At 44.2% G+C, this 19487-nt stretch overlaps 1 protein-coding gene across 1 annotated transcript in view; it reads right to left on the bottom strand.

Moving 5' to 3' along the window:
- The window catches only part of LOC119425944 (keratinocyte differentiation factor 1), a 72765-nt gene that overhangs the window by 50364 nt on the left and 2914 nt on the right, over positions 1-19487 (bottom strand). The window contains exons 2-3 of the mRNA XM_037693501.1: positions 18411-19307; positions 18232-18315 (exon numbers count right to left, since the gene is read on the bottom strand). Coding sequence (XP_037549429.1) covers positions 18232-18315; positions 18411-19296 — 970 coding nt within the window. The 5' untranslated portion in view covers positions 19297-19307. The remainder of the gene's footprint in view (positions 1-18231; positions 18316-18410; positions 19308-19487) is intronic.

Genomic DNA, 19487 nt, shown 5'->3' on the forward strand with positions numbered 1-19487 from the left:
ATGTGGTCTGGCATTATCGTGTTGAAAAATGCAGGGTCTTCCCTGAAGAGATGATGTCTAGATACCATACCATACCATTCCAATTTATTTATAGAGCACTTAAAACAGCAACAAGGCCAACCAAAAGTGCTGTACAAAAGAAAACAAACATGCACAGTGGACAGGAAAACATAAAATAGAAATACAGATACAAATAGCAGCAGAAGCTAACTAAAATGGCCAACAGAGTAGAGAACAGACCGGACCAAAACAAATCACAATGTGTTAAAGGCAAGAGAATAGAAGTGGGTCTTCAAGCGAGACTTAAAGACTGAGAGTGTGGGAGCCTGCCGGACACTCAGTAGCAACTGTTGGATTTAATATTTTATACCTTTTTATAATTCCTATCGAGCATTCAAATGTCATGTCATATAAAGTGTGTGCGTGTCTTTCTTCCAGGGTTGAACTATGTTTATAGAAAATGTTTGCTAATTCTAACTAGTTGACCTTTAAATATAATCTCATAGGAGCTAAAGATAATTTTACAAGTTCACATTTGATAGATTACAAGCAATCAAATCAGGCCATAAAGCTAGAACACATCTCTTTAATTTAGACAATATAGTTTGACTAAGTAAAATCCAACTGAAACTAAACTAAAACAAATATAAAAATGATCCAAATAAAAACACAAACATGAGTTGGATAATAATTAAGTTATTAATTATTCCTAGAAATAAACGACTTTATTTCTAATCAGTTGGTATCACTAAGGTATAATCACGTTAAACAAACAGTGTTAACAGTTTAAACGCAGACAAGGAAAATAAGATGAATCTGCCTTAAAAAACAGAATCACCAGGACTTCAACAGATATTGAATTAACACCCATGAGGTAGGTAATAATTAATAGTTATTAATTATTACATATAAACAATTTAGGCACGAATCATTTTGTATCCCTAAAAGTATAATACCAAGTTAAACTTTAAACAAAAGCCGATTTCGGTGTACCAAAACTTATCTGAAATATAGACGTTAACGTCCTTGAGGGGGCGGGCTAAGAGTCGTAACCATAGCGACAGAAGCTGAACCAATCAGGAAGCTAGCCTTCTCAAACGGGGATAAAAGGCTGGAAATGACACACGCCCACCGAGCATTTCCGGGAGGCGCACACGGCGACGGTTCGTTCTTAATGCTCCATTTATATGCATATATCTTATTAATGTAATTGTTTGTCTCTGAATATCTGTAACCCATGTTGTGTCAAATAAATCTTTTATACGAAGGGCGACGCCTCAGCCGTTTTGAACACGACGTGGTACTCTAGCCACAACAAATGGTGACCCGACGTGAGGCGAGGCGACGCGGCCTAGTTGGATCGAGGTGGCTTGCGGTGCATACACAGAAAGAGGAACTGGGCCCATTACTTTCAGGTAAGCTGGTTACATATTTGGACGTTAATGTCCGGTGGACTGGCTTTTCGGCTGTAAACCAAATTAAAACTAAATTCAACTTCCTCTGTTCGTGTGCATGCGGCCATCTCCGGAAAATAAAGATGGTTTTATTTAAGCTAACTTCCGGTGATTCGTGTTAATTCTGACGAGGTGGGTTACGATATTCAGACAGTTTAAGCGCCGAACGCTTTCTTTTACGTTTAGGTAGTGTTTAGTTAGATTCACAAGTTTCACTTGTGGCCGGAGGAAGGCGAGGCCTGCCGGGAGTTCACGTCGGACAACGTGAGCGACACGTTTCCCTTTTGTTATCAGTGGAGGTGGCGAACAAAACCTTAATCTGACGGGATTAAGGTGTAATCAAGTCGGGGACTTGATGAGCTGTGGTGCGGGTGTTCCACTACATTTGTTGACTGGATGTTAAATTGCACTCAATCAATAGTTTAGTTCGAAGGGAAATGTGAAAAGTCTGGGACTTTAGGTAGATTTACCAAATTTCATGTGATCAGGGATCGCATTAGTTTTAGGACGTTGTTATAACTTTTGTTTGCGCCGTGTTTTGTATGTCGTGTGAAGGCTCCAAGGCCGGGGGAACCGAAGGGAGACGTAACAATAGAGTGTGTGGGGGCGAAGCGAACGGTTACTTTTCTCTTTTTTTTTTTTTTTTTTCGTGTGTGTGTGTGTGTGGTAAAGCACTCGTGTGGGGGGAAGGGAGCGTTTCTTTGTTCCAAACACGAGGAGGTGAAGGTTTACGCGTGTTATGGTTTGTCTTCCTTTCTGCATCAGAAGTGTGTGTGATCGGTGCTTCCGTATCCTGACCGGAAGGGGGCGCTGTTGTGTAAGGCAAGGACAAGTCTGGACACTGGGTTGTTGCATACCAGACTTGTATTTGTTTTATTACAAACTGCGGCCAGGAGTGGATGGAAATAACATATTTGAATGCCTGGGTGTGTGAATGTTGTTATCAGGTGTGGAACTCAAATGTAGTACAGGTGAAGCCTGTGGAAAATCTACAGGATCATATCAGAGGCAAATTGCACGACTTATAGGAAGTATCAAAATGAAAAGGAGGTAATTAGTTTGAGATCAGGGGGCCACTAGCTAAAACAAGCGGAAATAAGCTTTATGTACCAAAATTAAGGGGGTAGAGCTTGATTTTTAATGATTTAGGCTGTAAAAGTTGGATTAATTTAAAAATATAGCTGATTGGCGTGTAACAGCTAAATGGTATCTGATATGGGAACAGGGATAGCTGAAAATCTTCCAAAAATTTGCTGATAGCTGTCTGAGGCCAGACAGAAACGGAGATAGGAGCAGACACAAGGTTAAACAAAACAATTTTCTGTATGATAGGAAGGAGGCAGTGAACTCTGAAACAGAGGATGGTTTGAATCTCAAGGAAAGAGGGTACATCATGTGTACGAGCTGTAATTAAACAGGAGATGGAGTCAGATTAGACGGTAGAGGGTTGAGATGTCAAAGCGACCGAGTGGAAGAGAAATAGTGTAGGGGTGGTCTTGGTGGTAGTGAACAAGTTAAATTAACTTTCTTCTTGGAATTGACAATAAACTCAGGTTTTAAGCTCAACTGAAAAACAACAGAATAAAAATAAGTAATAGACGAAATCCTTGACACTGGTAGAATAAACAATTTTATTCTGGTCAAAGAAACTCTTACCTAAACTCAAATTGAAATGATTAGACCACATAAATTAGGACACTGAACTCAAATTGGAATACTTGGATTAAAATAATCAGTCTTAACTAAACTCAAATTGAAATACTTGGGTTAAATTAATCAGTCCACATGAGTTATCACATATTGAAAATGTTTAGCATTTAGGAGCTGTTTCCTTCTAAGAGCTGCCTGAACTAGGTTAATTATGGGACAACAATTCTAGTGGGTAAATGGCATGACTTTAACTTTGTGACTTGAGATTTCACACAGGTTCTAGGAGTGCAAAAGGACAACAGAGATGTGTACATGGTGAGTTTAAGAAGTTGTACTTTGTGAACAAAGGTGCATGTACACGTTTTTGTGCAGTGATAATGGACTCTGTGATGTCTTGAAGGGTATACATAGTCTTAATTGATTTGTATTAAAAGTATTTTGTTTGTGATACAGTGAAAAAGCATAGTTATGAGAAGAGATGATTTGCAGATTGGTTATATAACAATAAGTGATTACATATTAACACGTTGCCTAAATTTACAAGGTCTGGACTGATAATGTGGCCCTGGGAGTGGACTTCACTGTCAGGTGATGTGTCAGAACACATATTCTACAAGATGGAGGACATTGTTTTGAAGGGAATATTTTATGCAGTAGGCGTAAAGAATTGGTTTGTGCAGTGTTTAATGAAAGCTTTCACTCTTATGTAATTGAGCGGTTAAAACATCTATTGTACAATCCAGGACACCAGAATGACTCCTTTGGGGGTAAACGCTGTGGTTCCAGAGTAAAACTTGCTAACGAACGATTAATGTGGATAACAGATGAATGTTGGATCTGATTTTAATAATTGGATGGTTTATTTTTCCTTCTCTGCAGCCGGAGATGACAGAACTGTGGAGTGGGAAGATGAGTCTAACTAGGCCCACAAAACACAGAAGTTAGCATTCAAATGCATACAGCATCCATCTGAGTTTTGATCAGGACTCTCGAGTGCCGGGGGCCGGATCGGAAACCAGAGGTGTTCAGGGGGGCGCTGAAGTTGGGTCTGTGAAACTGACCAATGGGACGGTTCAAGGAAGTTGTCAGCCAAACACCACTGACACAACAACAAAGAACTTTTCAGCCAATTAAAGTGACTTTTCAAAGATCCAACAGTCCAACAGCGAACTGAATTAACTGTCCAGAGGGGGTCCTGGAGTTTGTCCACAGCGAGGACATCCAGTCAAGTCTTGCTGTATGCTGAGATATATACTGCTACACAAAGCTGAACTGGTCTCCAGACCGAGGGAGACAAACTGAAGACTGAAAGGCTGAAAGAAGAGCTAGTGGTCACTCTGTCCAAGGTCACTAACATCAATTGCAGCCTGACGAAGGTGTCAACCCCACATTTGGTCTGTGATGGTCATCTAAGCGCTTTGGGGTCGTGATCAAAACTACAGTTGGCTTTGATAATAATCACTCACATAGACTCATTTTAGGACATGTGACACAACATGACACAGAAGTACTGATGTGGGAGTGCTAGATGATTCAACCTTCCCCAACTGCTCTGAGATGAAAATTGTTTTATTACCTCTAATGCTCCACACCCCTGAGCAAAATATTGATTTTTAACTTTCCGTTTATACAGGTCAGGAAGTCTCATTCAGGAGAAACCTGAGACCTGATTTGGATGAAGTTCACTAATGTTTCTAAAATAACACTGAATGATTGTCTTTACCTTGAAGGAGCACATGTGGTGGGTCTGGTTTGGAACACGAGATGAAATTTATTTAATGGTTAACTCTTTGCTAAATTATAGGAGAGCTTGTGTTGTATTTTGGCTATTTGTTTGCAAAACCTGGATTGAATAACAGTAGTGGAAAGATTAAAACTACACCATATTCTATAGTTCTGAAACTAATATTCAAACTGAGTGTTAGTGGATTACAGAAGGTAATATTTCATATTTGAAACAGAGAACTGTTTCATAGGGGGTAGGTGAAGGCTGCTCTTAACAGGGAACAGTTCATACAATGATTAGATCATTACAAAATATACAAAAATAACTTCTTTGGGTTTTATAATTTAAAACAAAAAACAAATAGTAAGTCTGAAGCGTTTAAAGGATCCTTTAGGATAATCACATTGACATGTGGAAAGGAATAAATCAGAAGCCTACAAAACGACATTGCACTTGTATATTGTATATATCGGTTTAACAACAGTATTTTTTTTTTCCTTCTTTGTTGTAATGTGTACAGATTCCAGAAAGGGGGACTCTAGCCACAACACAACTCATTCCACAGTCGTGGACCTGCAACAGAGAAAGCCCTGTCACCTCTGAGCTTACGACGGGTTTCTGGGACTGAGAGAAGCAACTGGTCTGCTGACCTCAGAGAGCGCGGTGGGACATATGGCTGCAGAAGATCAGTGAGATAGGATGGGGCGGAACTGTTCAGTGATTTAAAAACACACGAGAATTTTGAATTGGATCCGAAGGTGAATGGGTAGCCAGTGCAGGGAGGCCAAAACTGGCGTGATGTGCTCTCTATAGCCTGTACCAGTTAAAAATCAGGCTGCAGCAATTTCAACCAGTTGAAGACGTGAAATGGAGGACCGACTGATTCCAAACAGAAGTGAATTGCAGTAATCAAGCCTAGATGTTATGAAGGCGTGGATCACTGTCTCAAGATTCTTCTTGGAGAGTATAGGTTTCAGCTTAGACAGCCGTCTCAGCTGAAAAAAACAGGATTTGACCATCATGTTTACGTGACTGTCGAGTTTTAAGGACGGGTCCATTATCACCCCCAGATTAGTGACCTTTTGTTTCTCTAGCGGGGCTAGAGAGAAAAGGTCAATGTCATGGTTCATGAGTGAGCCACTGGGATGGAACAGCATGACTTCAGACTTTTTCTCATTGAAGCTTAAGAAGTTTAAAGCCATCCAGTCCCGGATGTCAGCCAGGCAGTCAAGAAGAGGCTGAATAGAGCGTGTGCCTCTGTGCCTCAGGGGGAAGTAAATTTGGCAATCATTGGCGTAGAAATGAAAGGGTATGTTGTGTTTGCGGAAGATAGCACCTTTTGGCAGCAGGTATAAAGAAAAGAGAAGGGGACAAGGATGGACCCCTGCTGTACCCCCCACTGGAGCGCTGTCAATGCCGAACTAAAATCTTTGATATTGACACAGAAGGTTCTGTCAGAAAGGTAGGACCCAAACCATTTAAGGGGTGACCCTGTGATGCCCACCCACTGCTCCAGTCTAGAAATGAGGATCTTGTGGTCGATGGTGTCAAAAGCAGATGTAAGGTCCAATAGGACAAGCAGCACAGAATCACATGCGTCTGTGGATATGAAAATGTTAATGTTAAAAACCTTCAGTAGAGCAGTTTCAGTGCTATGGAGAGATTTGAAGCCAGATTGGAATAACTCTAGGATAGCGTGATCCCCAAAAAACTGTTTCAACTGAGACTCCACAATTTTTTCCAGTAGTTTAGAGGTGAATGGGAGTCTGGAGACAGGCCGGAAGTTGGACATGACTGAGGGGTCAATGTTAGGTTTTTTCAGGAGGGGCTGGACAGCAGCATGTTTAAAAGTCTTTGGCACCACACCTGAGGATAAACTGCTATTCAGAATAGCGAGAATAAAAGGACCCAGGGTAGGAAAAACTTCCTTTAGTAGTCGAGGGGGGACCACATCAAAGGGGGAACCAGATGGCTTCATGCTGCACATTACCTGCTCAAGAGAGGACAGAGAGATGGGCTCAAAGTGGTCAAACACAGCCACACACTGAGATGGGATGGACAGATCATGAGCTGGCGGAGAAATGAGTGCCCGGGTGTTTGCCACTTTTTCTAAAAAGAAATGGAGGAAGTTTTCACACAGCTCAGTTGAGGCTTCCAGAGGTGAAGGCTCACTGAGGTGTAGAACTGAGTTCAGGGTGGAGAAAAGAACTCAGGGGTTGTGGGAGTTGGAGACAATTAAATCAGAGAAGAATTTACATTTGGCAGCTTTAACGGTTTTCTGATAGTGACGCCAACTCTCCCTTACCATTTGAAAAGAAACCTGGAGCCTGTCCTTCCTCCACCTTCGTTCAGCTCTGCGACACTGCCGTTTAACGGCTCGCGTGACGTCATTCAGCCAAGGCTCTGATCTAAGTTTCGTTTTTCTGGTCTTAAGGGGAGCAACATGGTCCAGAACATTTAAACAGGCAGAGTTGAACTGAGAGGTTAGCTCCTCAGTGGTAAGAGACACCGGGAACTGTTCGATCCTCTCAGAAATAAAACCTTCATTAAAACGAGCAGCAGTGAAACGGTTAATGGAACGCGTACGTGCAGGAACGCACGTCTTAGCAGTAGGACAAGGGGGGGTTAAGTCAAACAATACAGGCATGTGATCTGAAAAAAACATCGTCACAGATTTTCAAATTAGAAACAGAGACATCGCGTGTTAAAACGAGGTCCAGCGTGTGACCATGTTCCTGGATGGGAGCATATGTTGTTCTAGAACCTGAACATAGTTCTCTGCATTAATGGTGCCTTTCCAGACATGCAAGCTGCCCATGCCACAAGTGCTCATGCAACCCCATACCATAAGTGATGTAGGCTTCTGAACAGAGCATTGATAACAACTTGGGCTATCCTTGTCCTCTCTGGTCCGGATGACATGGCGTCCCAGTGTTCCATAAAGAACTTCAAATCGTGACTCATCTGACCACAGAACAGTCTTCCATTTTGCCACACTCCATTTTAAATGACCCCTGGCCCAGTGCAAATGTCTGAGCTTGTGGAGCTTGATTAGAAATGGCTTCCTCTTTGCACTGTAGAGTTTCAGCTGGCAGCGGCGGATGACATGGTGGATTGTGTTCACTGACAATGCTTTCTGGAAGTATTCCTGAGCCCATTCTATTATTTCCTTGACAGTGGCATTCCTGTTTGAGGTGCAGTGATGTTTAAGGGCCCGGAGATCACGAGCATCCAGTAGAGTTTTACGGCCTTGACCCTTACGCACAGCGATTGTTCCAGATTCTCTGAATCTTTTGATGATGTTATGCATGGTTGATGATGATAACTTAAAAGTCTTTGCTATTTCACGCTGGGTAACACCACTCTGGTATTGCTGCACTATCTTTCTGCGCAATAATGGTGGAATTGGTGATCTTCTTCCCATCTTGGCTTCTGAGAGACACTGACACTCTAAGAAGCTCTTTTTATACCCAATCATGTTGTCAATTGACCTAATTAGTGTTAATTGTCTAATGACCCCGATGATGAGACAAATAAATGGACCTAGTGTTCCGTTGCCCAGACGTGGGTCACCAGGGCCCCACTCTGGAGCCAGGCCTGGAGGTGGGGCATGCGGGCGAGCGCCTGGTGGCTGGGCTTTTACCCATGGAGCTCGGCCGGGCACAGCCCGAAGAGGAGACGTGGGTCCCCCTTCCCATGGGCTCACCACCTGTGGGAGGGGCCAAAGGGGTTGGGTGCAATGTGGGATGGGTGGTGGCCGAGGGCGGGGACCCTGGCGGTCTGATCCTCAGCTACAGAAGCTGGCTATTGGGACGTGGAATGTCACCTCAATGGTGGGGAAGGAGCCTGAGCTGGTGTGTGAGGCTGAGAGGTTCCGGCTAGAAATAGTCGGACCCACCTCTACGCATGGCTCGGGCTCTGGAACCAGTTTCCTCGAGAGAGGCTGGACACTCTTCCACTCTGGAGTTGCCCCTGTTGAGAGGCGCAGAGCAGGCGTGGGCATACTTATTGCCCCCCAACTTGGTACCTGTGTGTTGGGGTTCACCCCGGTGAATGAGAGGGTGGCCTCCCTCCGCCTACGTGTGGGGGGATGGGTTCTGACTGTCGTTTGTGCTTATGCACCAAACGGCAGTTCAGATTATCCACCCTTTCTGGAGTCCTTGGAGGGGGTACTGGAAAGTGCACCTCCTGGGGACTCCCTTGTTCTGCTGGGGGACTTCAATGCTCATGTGGGCAATGACAGTGAGACCTGGAGGGGTGTGATTGGGAGGAACGGCTCCCCTGATCTGAACCCGAGTGGTGTTCTGTTGTTGGACTTCTGTGCTCATCATGGATTGTCAATAACAAACACCTTGTTCAAGCATAAGGGTGTCCATATATGCTCTTGGCACTAGGATACCCTAGGCCGCAGTTCGATGATCGACTTTGTCATCGTCTCATCTGATCTGCGGCCACATGTCTTGGACACTCGGGTGAAGAAAGGGGCGGAGCTGTCCACTGATCACTACCTGGTGGTGAGTTGGCTGCAATGGAGGGGGAGGATGCCGGTCAGACATGGCAGATCCAAACGTATTGTGAGGGTTTGCTGGGAACATCTGGCAGAGTCTCCTGTGAGACGGAGTTTTAACTCCCACCTCCGGGAGAACTTCGAACATGTTCCAAGGGAGGTGGGGGACATTGAGTCTGAGTGGACCATGTTTCGTGCCTCTGTTGTCGAGCGGCTTACCAGAGCTGCGGCCGCAAGGTTGTCGTGCCTGTTGCGGCGGCAACCCTCAAACCCGATGGTAGACACCATTGGTGAGGGATGCTGTCAGGCTGAAGAAGGAGTCCTATCGGGCCTTTTTGGCCTGTGGGACCTCGGAAACAGCTGATGGGTAACGGCAGTCCAAGCAACATGGTCACTGAGGCAAAAACTCGGGCATGGGAGGAGTTCAGAGAGGCCATGGAGAATGACTTCTGCAAGGCTTCGAGGCGATTCTGGTCCATCATCCGGCGTCTCAGGGGGGAAAGCGGTATGCCACCAACACTGTTTATAGTGGGAGTGGTGTGCTGCTGACCTCAACTCGGGATGTTGTGGGTCGGTGGGCGGAATACTTTGAAGACCTCTTCAATCCCACCGGCATGTCTTCCACTGAGGAAGCGGAGCCTGGGGACTCTGGGTCGGGCCCTCCAATCTTTGGTGCTGAGGTCAACGAGGTGGTTAAAAAGCTTGGGAAGGGCCCCAGGGGTGGATGAGATTCACCCGGAGTTCCTTAAGGCTCTGTATGTTGTAGGGTTGTGTTGGCTTACGCGACTCTGCAATATTGCGTGGATATCGGGGAAAGTTCCCCTGGATTGGCAGACCGGGGTGGTGGTCCCCTTATTGAAAAAGGGGGACTGTCGAGTGTGTTCCAACTACAGGGGAATCACGCTCTTAAGCCTCCCTGGTAAGGTCTATTCGGGGGTTCTGGAGAGGAGGGTCCGTTGGATAGTCGAACCTCGGATTCAGGAGGAGCAGTGCGGTTTTCGTCCTGGCCGTGGAACACTGGACCAGCTCTACACTCTCAGCAGGGTCCTAGAGGGTGCGTGGGAGTTTGTCCAACCAGTCTACATGTGCTTTGTGGACTTGGAGAAGGCGTTCGACCGTGTCCCTCAGGGAACCCTGTGGGGGATACTCTGAGAGTATGGGGTACCGGGCCCTTTGATACGGGCTGTTAGGTCCCTGTATGACCGGTGTCAGAGCCTGGTCCGCATCGCCGGCAGTAAGTTGGGCATGTTCCCGGTGAGAGTTGGACTCCGCCAAGGTTGCCCTTTGTCGCCGATTCTGTTCATAACTTTTTTGGACAGAATTTCTAGGCGCAGCCAAGGTTGTTGAGGGGATCCGTTTTGGTGGCCTTAGGATTGTGTCTCTGCTTTTTGCAGATGATGTGGTCTTATTGGCTTCATCAGATCATGATCTACAGCTTTCACTGGAGCGGTTCGGAGCCGAATGCGACGCGGCCGGGATGAAGATCAGTTCCTCCAAATCCGAGGCCATGGTCTTGAGCCGGAAAAGGGTAGAGTGCCCTCTCTAAGTCAGGGAGGAGGTCCTACCCCAAGTGGAGGAGTTCAAGTGTCTTGGGGTCTTGTTCACGAATGAGGGAAAAATAGAGCGTGAGATCGATAGGTGCAGCGTCTGCAGTGAAGCAGGCGCTGTACAGGTCTGTCGTGGTGAAGAGAGAGCTGAGTCAAAAGGCGAAGCTCTCAATTTACCGATTGATCTACGTTCCTACCCTTATCTATGGTGACGAGCTTTGGGTTGTGACCGAAAGAATGAGATCTCAGATACAAGCGGCCGAAATGAGTTTTATCCGCAGGGTGTCTGGGCTCTCCCTTAGAGATAGGGTGAGAAGCTCGATCATTCAGGAGGGACTCAGAGTAGAGCCGCTGCTTCTCCACGTCGAGAGGAGCCAGTTGAGGTGGCTTGGGCATCTGTTTAGGATGCCTCCTGGACGCCTCCCTGGTGAGGTGTTCCAGACACGTCCCACCAGAAGGAGGCCCAGAGGAAGACCCAGGACACGCTTTAGGGACTATGTTTCTCGGCTGGCCTGGGAACGCCTCGGGATTCCCCCGGAAGAGCTGGTCCAAGTGGCTGGGGAGAGGGAAGTGTGGACCTCCCTACTTAAGCTGCTACCCCCCGCGACCTAACCCCGGATAAGCGTAAGAAAATGGATGGATGGATGGATGGATGGATGGATGGATGGATGGATGACTGTTGTTTTCAACCAGTTTGACAAGACTGTCAACAAGGAAGAGGGCCGGCAATGGAGGAGGGAGCATGCCAAAAAAAACATCTTAGCACCAACAAAACTGGTTTGTTCCACTTTTGGAGTAAGCTGTTGGGGGAAGAATCAGTTTTGTGTTGTGTGTTTCCTTGATTGATGAAGCCTTCCGTATCGAAGGCAAAACGTTTCAGCACAAAAAAAGAAACTGTCCAGATGACCTGACTGAAAAATGTTGGATTGTATACCTGGATTATTGAGCATGGACTTTGTTGTCAAAGGAGTTTAGGTTTTTACATTTGCCACACAGTAAACAAAAACACACTTCGGTGGTCTGTGTTGTTGAGACTGAAAAAGGGTTCAAGGTGAGCACGAACTGCAGGTCGCCAGGCGCACTGTTGAGTTTCTGGGGCGCTTGTTATCAGCATCAGGATCAGGGCTGACACTAGTACACAGGACAACGATCTTACGTCACCCAAAGCCGAGTAATGTTAAAGACATGCCGTCATGTTTAGGTCTTACAGGGTTTAGCAGACACTACATTCCTAATTACACAAGCCTCACTCAACCACTCAGGACATTGGTGAATGACAGAGGAATGAGAAATTTGTCAGCTGCATTACAGTGGGATCAGACAGCAGATGACGCTTTTATTGCATCGAAGCAGGCACTGTCCAGGGAAGCAGATCTGGCAACACCTGATTACGGGAAAACATGTTTTCTTAGATGTTTCTGAAACAGGACACGCTGCGAATGGCGTAGTTTCAGAAAAAGGGGGAGAAAGAATAGTGATTGATGTACAGACTTGCTGCCACTGGGACTTAAGGATTGGATCATTTGTGTGTAAATAGGAGATTTTTAAGTTTTTACTTTTGCAGAAATAACTTTTATTATATATATGCATATATATCCAAGTAGAAGCTTATGAACCACATTGCTCTTGTGCATATCTGCTTAACAAAAACAGGTAAAATCAATGCTCCTAATAACCAAAGTATTTCTCTTTCTTCCTTGGAGTGTGTACAGGAAGGAAGCTTCCAGAAGCTTCACACGTCCAAAAGGGACGCCCCTAGACTGAGCAGAACCAAAACACAGACCCTCAAAGTGGATTTGGTCAAAGGTCAATGAAAATATAGTGGATCTGTGTTCTTAAATACATTTTATTTGACTTGACTTGACTGAAAGAAATTAATTGGGCTTTCATGTATAGAGTATTCTAACCATATTGTTACTACTGATGTGCAGGTTCAATAGTCATGTATTATGAACCTTTCTTTGTTCTTGTTTTACCTAAACAGATCTCAGGTGGAGCTATGGCAGAGCTGAATAACTGATTTTGACTTCCTTTTATTTTCCCAGCTCCATTTATCAGTAGACATGATGTTTAATGCTGTATTGTGCTGTTTTGAGGACAGGGTGGTCAATGAAAATATATTTTCTGTGCATGCATTTACTAATTTTTTTTCCCACAGACAGGAGGTGCCAAGTCAAATAAAATGCATCATCTTAACTAAAATTAACATCACTCATGCCAAATATTTACCACTAAACTTTGAAAAATTAACTTTTCTGATCACTCGTTTTCACTGCATGTTGTAATCACATATTGCTATGTTTTCTTGTGAAAAATAACTCTGCTTCTTCTAGGAAGATTCAGAGTAAGGATTCTGGGGATGAAAGGAAAAGTTGAATGTAAATGTTTCAGGAGGCAGAGAAGTCACGGAGGAATACAGAAGGAGAGAGAAGAATCTGGGAGGTCACACACAGCAGATTGGGTCCTGCTGAAAGTCATTACAAGGAAGAGGAAGGGGCCGAGGTGGACAGGCACCTACAGGGCTGAACCGAGGTGGACCGGACCTCATCAGGTGGTTGAGAGAACATCGCATGCCAGCGGAAGAGCCGAACCAATCACTGGACCAAGTTGGGATCGATCTGGTTGATGAAAGTCCCCACTTTGTCAGGACGAATGACCTGACTGCCCCCACTGTATCGAGACCAGTGACTCGATAAGCCCATAAAGCCCTCACCCCCAGAAAGCACCAATACACCCCCTTCTACCCTGCTCTGTCATGGCAAGTGGCCTGACACAGAACAGTCAGAGACAAGAAAAGGAGAACGGAGTCTCCAAGCCCTGACACACACTCATATTAAAAAAAAAAAAAAAAACTGAACTAAACTTATTCCCCCAAGAAAAGCGAGAAGATGGACCCACTGACTTAGGGCTCTCCAGTGCACACACGTCACTAAAAAAGTTAAAACATATAGTTATAGAGACTCTCACACACATGAAGAAATCTCTGTGGTTCTAGAAATTTCATCACCCCTGAGCAACAAACGTCCCCTCAACTGGGAGGGCCTCTCAACTCATCGAAGCGCCGAAACGCCGAGGGAAAGGGTTGAAAATTGATTGTGGTTGTTTTTTATTTGGTCATTTTGGGAGAACAGAGTACATAGTTTTATTAAAATGGCCCAGAACTAATATAGTTTAAACAGTCTACTATTTTCAAATACCATGGGTTTGTTACAAAACCCCTGGAAAGTGACCCTGGTTTGGGGGATTTTAACAGGGATAATGTGTGGTGTTATTTTCTTGGTGTTATTTTCTTGTATGAACTGTTTGGTGCGTTTCAGGACAATGCAAACTCCACTTAGCCACTCACCAGCTCAGTAGCTCCCCTTGCTCCTAAAAGACTTTTTGAACACACAATCTGTCACATGGACCGAACAATATACACCCAGGTGAAAGATGTGAACATTTTAGTGTGCCATAGCATAAATTTGGAATTGAACCTGCCTGCAAACGGTTCTACTTTTATGGAGGTGATTGGAGTCCCTAGAAGAATTCCAGATTAATATAAGCTAGCTGATTGGGTGGCTGCCGGATTTGAGAGCTTCCCATCATCCCTAATAAAAATGTAGAATTCATTACATCCATTATGTGTTGCGACAGATTAATTTGACTCGAGTTACTGTAGAAAGATTGGCTGAAAAATTTGCACCCACTTCCCTTATGACTACAAAAGGGGGCATGTGTGCTAGGTTTGGGAAATAATGGTGCCCATTACTCAGGCAATCGAAGGCCTGAATGCTTAGTCTAAAACAATGCAGGAACACCCAGGTGAAAACAACCCCTGGATGGTTGGCTGAGTGGACTTTTTTGTAAGTGGGGATGTGCAGTATTGTCTGTGTTCATGTAGGATGTTTTTGTTAGGGAGTTTAGACAGGACTTAACTTACATTTGAGTTAGTCTGTGAAGGATAGTGAGTGGATCGTTAAGGTCATCGTCATGGGGTATGAGGTGATGCTGTCTTTTCCTCCTAAATAATGATCAAACCGTTCGCTCCAGGGGGTTTCCAACAGCATTCACACAGCATCCTAGGGTTTAAACAAGTATTATCCTTTCTATGATAGATGTGCCTTTTAAATCATAAGTATTACTCTTTTCGTAGATCTGTCGTATAAACCACAGGTATTAACCTTACTTTGATAGAAGTGATCAAGGAACCATGATGCCCCTGCTGCAGAACCCTGTTCAAACTGAGGCAGCTGAAGATGTGGACTTAGAACAGAAATGGATGAGTTTAGAAATTGGTCTCTTTTTTAAGAGACCAAGAGTGGGAATGATGAATAGACTGGCTAGTTGTGTTATTCACTGGACATTTTATGCACTGTGTGTTCACTTTATTCTGTACACTGTGTTCATTTTTATATATAGTTTTGTATTTTATACTTTATTCACATCATACATCTATTTTTGTGTGTTTTATAAACTGTTTTCACTTATATTTTATCACACAGAGGTGGAATACTTGTTTTCATACAGCAATGAGCAGGAAGAATTCTAGAATATTCTAGATAAATATTCTAGAATTGCGCCGCTCAAGGTGGCTGCATGTTGGAGCAGCTCTGTTACATTCAATTTGAGGTTTTGCTTTTGGAAACATTAATTCCTCGTTTTCTGGATGTAAATCACTTTTTTTTTTTGGATGGTTGGTTCTTCTGGTGTCGGATGCTGTGCAGCTGGAATGATTTTTACTGAAACTTTTTTAGTTTTGGACATTTGTTATGATGCGTAACCATGGCAACAAGGCAGTTTTCTAGAACCAACAGCTGATTAACATCTCAAAAGCTCAAATAATATCTCAACTAGCCACAAATCTCAAATGAGTTGAAAAGGATGTTCTGTGGACACATTTTCATCTACCTGTGCTTGAGTGTCTGACCACTGAGATCCTGGAACTAGAAGGAAACACGACTCATAACAGCGGAAGGACAGGATCGTCCCTCAGCACCTACAGTTGGCTGTCCGCAGCGACGAGGAGCTCGGCAGACTGCTGGGAGAAGTGACCATCGCTCTAGGAGGAGTTCTGCCCGGCATTCGGGTGGTCCTACAGCCTGGGGGAACCGAGAGGCCTGCCGAGTCTGGGTGGACGGATCGGATGGCATCTGCAGCCAGTTTCTTAGGATCCACTGTGGGATGGACCTTTACAAGAGATCCTTCCTGCCTACAGCCATCAGTATTTGTAACATCTCTTAATGAAATGAGGATAACGAGTTACAACAACAAATAATTTCCCTCTGGGATTAATAAAGTATTTTTGAATTGAATTGAATTGAAGGAGGGGCAGACTAACTTGTTTTTCTGTAGACAGAAGCAAAGAACAAAAGTATTTTTCGAGACTGGCACCAAAAGCCAGTTAAAACTAGTTTTTACTTGAAAGATAAGAAATATGACAGTGTGGTTGCCACGATAACCATAGATTAATTAGGTGGTCAGCTAATAGGAGAAGAACCCCCTCCGAGAGGGAGGCGGGTTCATGAAAAGCTTATATTATCCTACAACAGGAAGTGGCATCAGACAATCTTGAGCTGAGCAACTTCTCGGGTGAAGTACGCTGCTATTGTCTCCTGAAATGCATTTCAGAACGTTGTTTTTGTAATACTTTAACTGTGGTGTGTATTAAAACTCTCTTAAACTAAGGTGAGGTCTCCTGTGAGTTGCCTGGTTCGGTCTACGAACATGCGGAGGGAAGAACCCCTCAACACCCTCCTGGAGATATTTATCAGTACAACAGTAGACAATCATAAAAAAACAAATGATTTGAAAAATAAAAGAAAATCATATTTTTAAAAATAAAACAAGAACAGCTACATTATAAAGCGATGTAAAATACTAAAAACAGGAAAATGTCTGTGGTGGTTTTTGCCATGAACTTAGCAGATGTTTGAAGACATTTAATCACTTTAATATCCACTTCGGCGTATTGTTTTTATGTTATTAGTGCTTGGTGTATCTATAGTGTTGATGTTTTTCTTAGCTCATATCTTAGATCTTTTTGCGGTTTTTCTTTAAGGGTGCATTCACACCGGCCCTGTTAAGTCCGCTTTAATCGAACTCTAGCTCGTTTTCCTAGAAAGTCCTGTTCTTTTGGGGAGGTGTGAACGCACCATCGAACTCTGTCAAAGAACAAAAAGGCGAACTCTGGCCCGGGCTAAAACCTAGGTCTCGGTCCAGTAGAAGAGAACTCCAGCGCGGTTCGAGTACAGTGTGAATGTAAACAGACCAAGCCCCGCTCCACAAGCAAGAAGTGGAGTACAGCGCAGGGCAAACAAACACGCATTTCTCTGACCTTTTATGGAGCCGTCAGCTGCCTTGTGTGAAAAACAATATTCTCCATGGTCTTCTGCCTCATCTTCCACTCATGCTGAGTCCATTTTTGAAAAATGACAAAATATAACTCCTAAAACTGCTAAAGCTTGATGCCACTCCATTTTTGTTTTTATTTTCATCAGAAGAAGACGACGTGTCTTCAGAGGTTTTTGTGTTGTTTCTTTCAGTAGTTCTTGGTGCAGCGCCCCCACAGGCGAGCAGGGGAAACAGGTTGGTTCAACAGGTTGGCTCGACTGCACAGTGCAGTGTGAATGCAAACGCACCAGCTCAAATGTAACAAAAGGTCATGAATATTGGTCCCCAACCGAACCGAGTCTACCGGACTATCTGGTGTGAAAACAACCGAACATTTTATTGTGGGATGTAACTGGGACCCTGTGTATCATAATCTCGTTCCACCACATGTACAACATGTGGTGTGTATGACAAATAAAACTCGCTGACTCTGACTGACTCTGACTTTAAAGCTAGGAATAAAAAACGTTTTGTATTAGCAGGATTTAATTCTAATTTTGAAACTTAGCCAACGTTAATAAAACTTACCTCAAGTTGCCTTTTTAGACATGTATGCATATATTTGTACAACTTGTACTTGCATGTAGAGAAGATATTATTACAGCCTCTTATAAAATCCATAATGATGATGATATTGGAATAGTATTGGTATCGGCCGATATCCAGATTTAGGTATCGGGATTGCATCGGAAATAAAAAACAATGTGGATCGGTGCATCCCTAAATTTATAATGACTTTTTGACACTTTAGCACCCAATTTTTAATAGTGACTTTTTTCCATCTAGAAGCAGACACACACCAAAATGGAAGTTGGTGCTGGAACCTGCTTTTCAAGTTATGCTCACATGCACGGACGGACAGATAGATGGGGAATAAAAAAAATGTGCTTTAGCAAAGAATTACACATACTTTTACACATAATGCGTTTGTGTATGCGATGACTGGTTAACACTGAAAAAAGTTTTTTTTTTTACCTCCGTTGTTTCTCCATATTTCTCTAGCAAACTTGTCGGACGAAGTCAAATCAGATATTTGGAAATCAGGATCAGACCTGTTATCTAAAGAAAAGGAACAGAGGGCTTTTTATTTAATGGCAAGATAACATTTTCATTGAGCCATTAACAACAAAGGAGTGAAACCATTCTCTACTCACTGTTCTTGCTTTCAGGAAAGGATGCGCTCGCAGTCATCGTCTCATTCCCGCTGTCCGACAGCATCTTTTCAACCCGGGAAGAGGGAGGCCTCTTCTTGTTTTTACGGGTGCTGATCCGGATGATGCCCCGCACCAGCCGGCACTCAGCTTCCTGCTCGTTCATTTTGTGTTCCTCTGCCAAGGAGTTGATTAGCTGGGTGATGGCCTTGCTCTTTCTCACAAACAGGGAGTCCGAGGTGCACCGAGCCAGCTCTTCAATCTGATACTCAGAGTAGAGCTCCAGCAGCTTCTTGGTGATCAGGGAGTCCACGTCTCCGTCACCATCTTCCCAGTCCTCGAACCTCATGGACTCAGGCAACAAAGATCCTGGCTGGGTTTGAACACCAGATGAAGGTGCGTATGTTGGCAAACTCGTGTCAATGTCTAAATATTTTTTTGGACTGGTCACTTTGACTCCGTTGATGCGAAAATCAGACCAGTCTGTGTCAACCACTTCTTTGGTGTCTCCAGAATTGACAGCTCGGAGGTTCACCTTCTCCGGTTCATCCGGGAGTTTCTCGTTTGGTGCCAAACACGGTGTGAAGATCGAGCGTTGGCACACCCTGTACAGGCCACAGGTGATCACGCTGCACACTAAACTCTTACAGCTCCTCTGAGGAAAGCAGGGATTGCAGGTTTGTGATTCATTCGAAGGCTTGGCTGAACCAGGAATGAAGCTGATGGTTTCGGACTCCTTCCCGTTAGCATCGTTAAGGAGGGATTTGTGAACCAGCTTTGGCTCCGGAACAGGTTGCATGTCCATACAGTGCTCCTCATGAAATGACTCTTGGCTTTGCCTCCAGGGGCTTGAGCTGCGTCTCAGACTGTCGATGCTGCCAGCAGACATGACTCACTTGCCTAGAAGAATTCAAAGACAAGCGTGGAGATAAAAGTGGTCAAAGATCTGATAGATGGACTACAAATATTTGACTTTATGACACTCTTGTTGTCGTCTGTCAGGCAAATTCTAAATTCACTCACAGCTACAAACCGGATTCCAAAAAAGTTGGGACACTAAACAAATTGTGAATAAAAACT

Source organism: Nematolebias whitei, chromosome 19, assembly GCF_014905685.2.
Source record: "Nematolebias whitei isolate Nwh7 chromosome 19, NemWhi1, whole genome shotgun sequence".
Classification (NCBI taxonomy): Eukaryota; Metazoa; Chordata; class Actinopteri; order Cyprinodontiformes; family Rivulidae; genus Nematolebias; species Nematolebias whitei.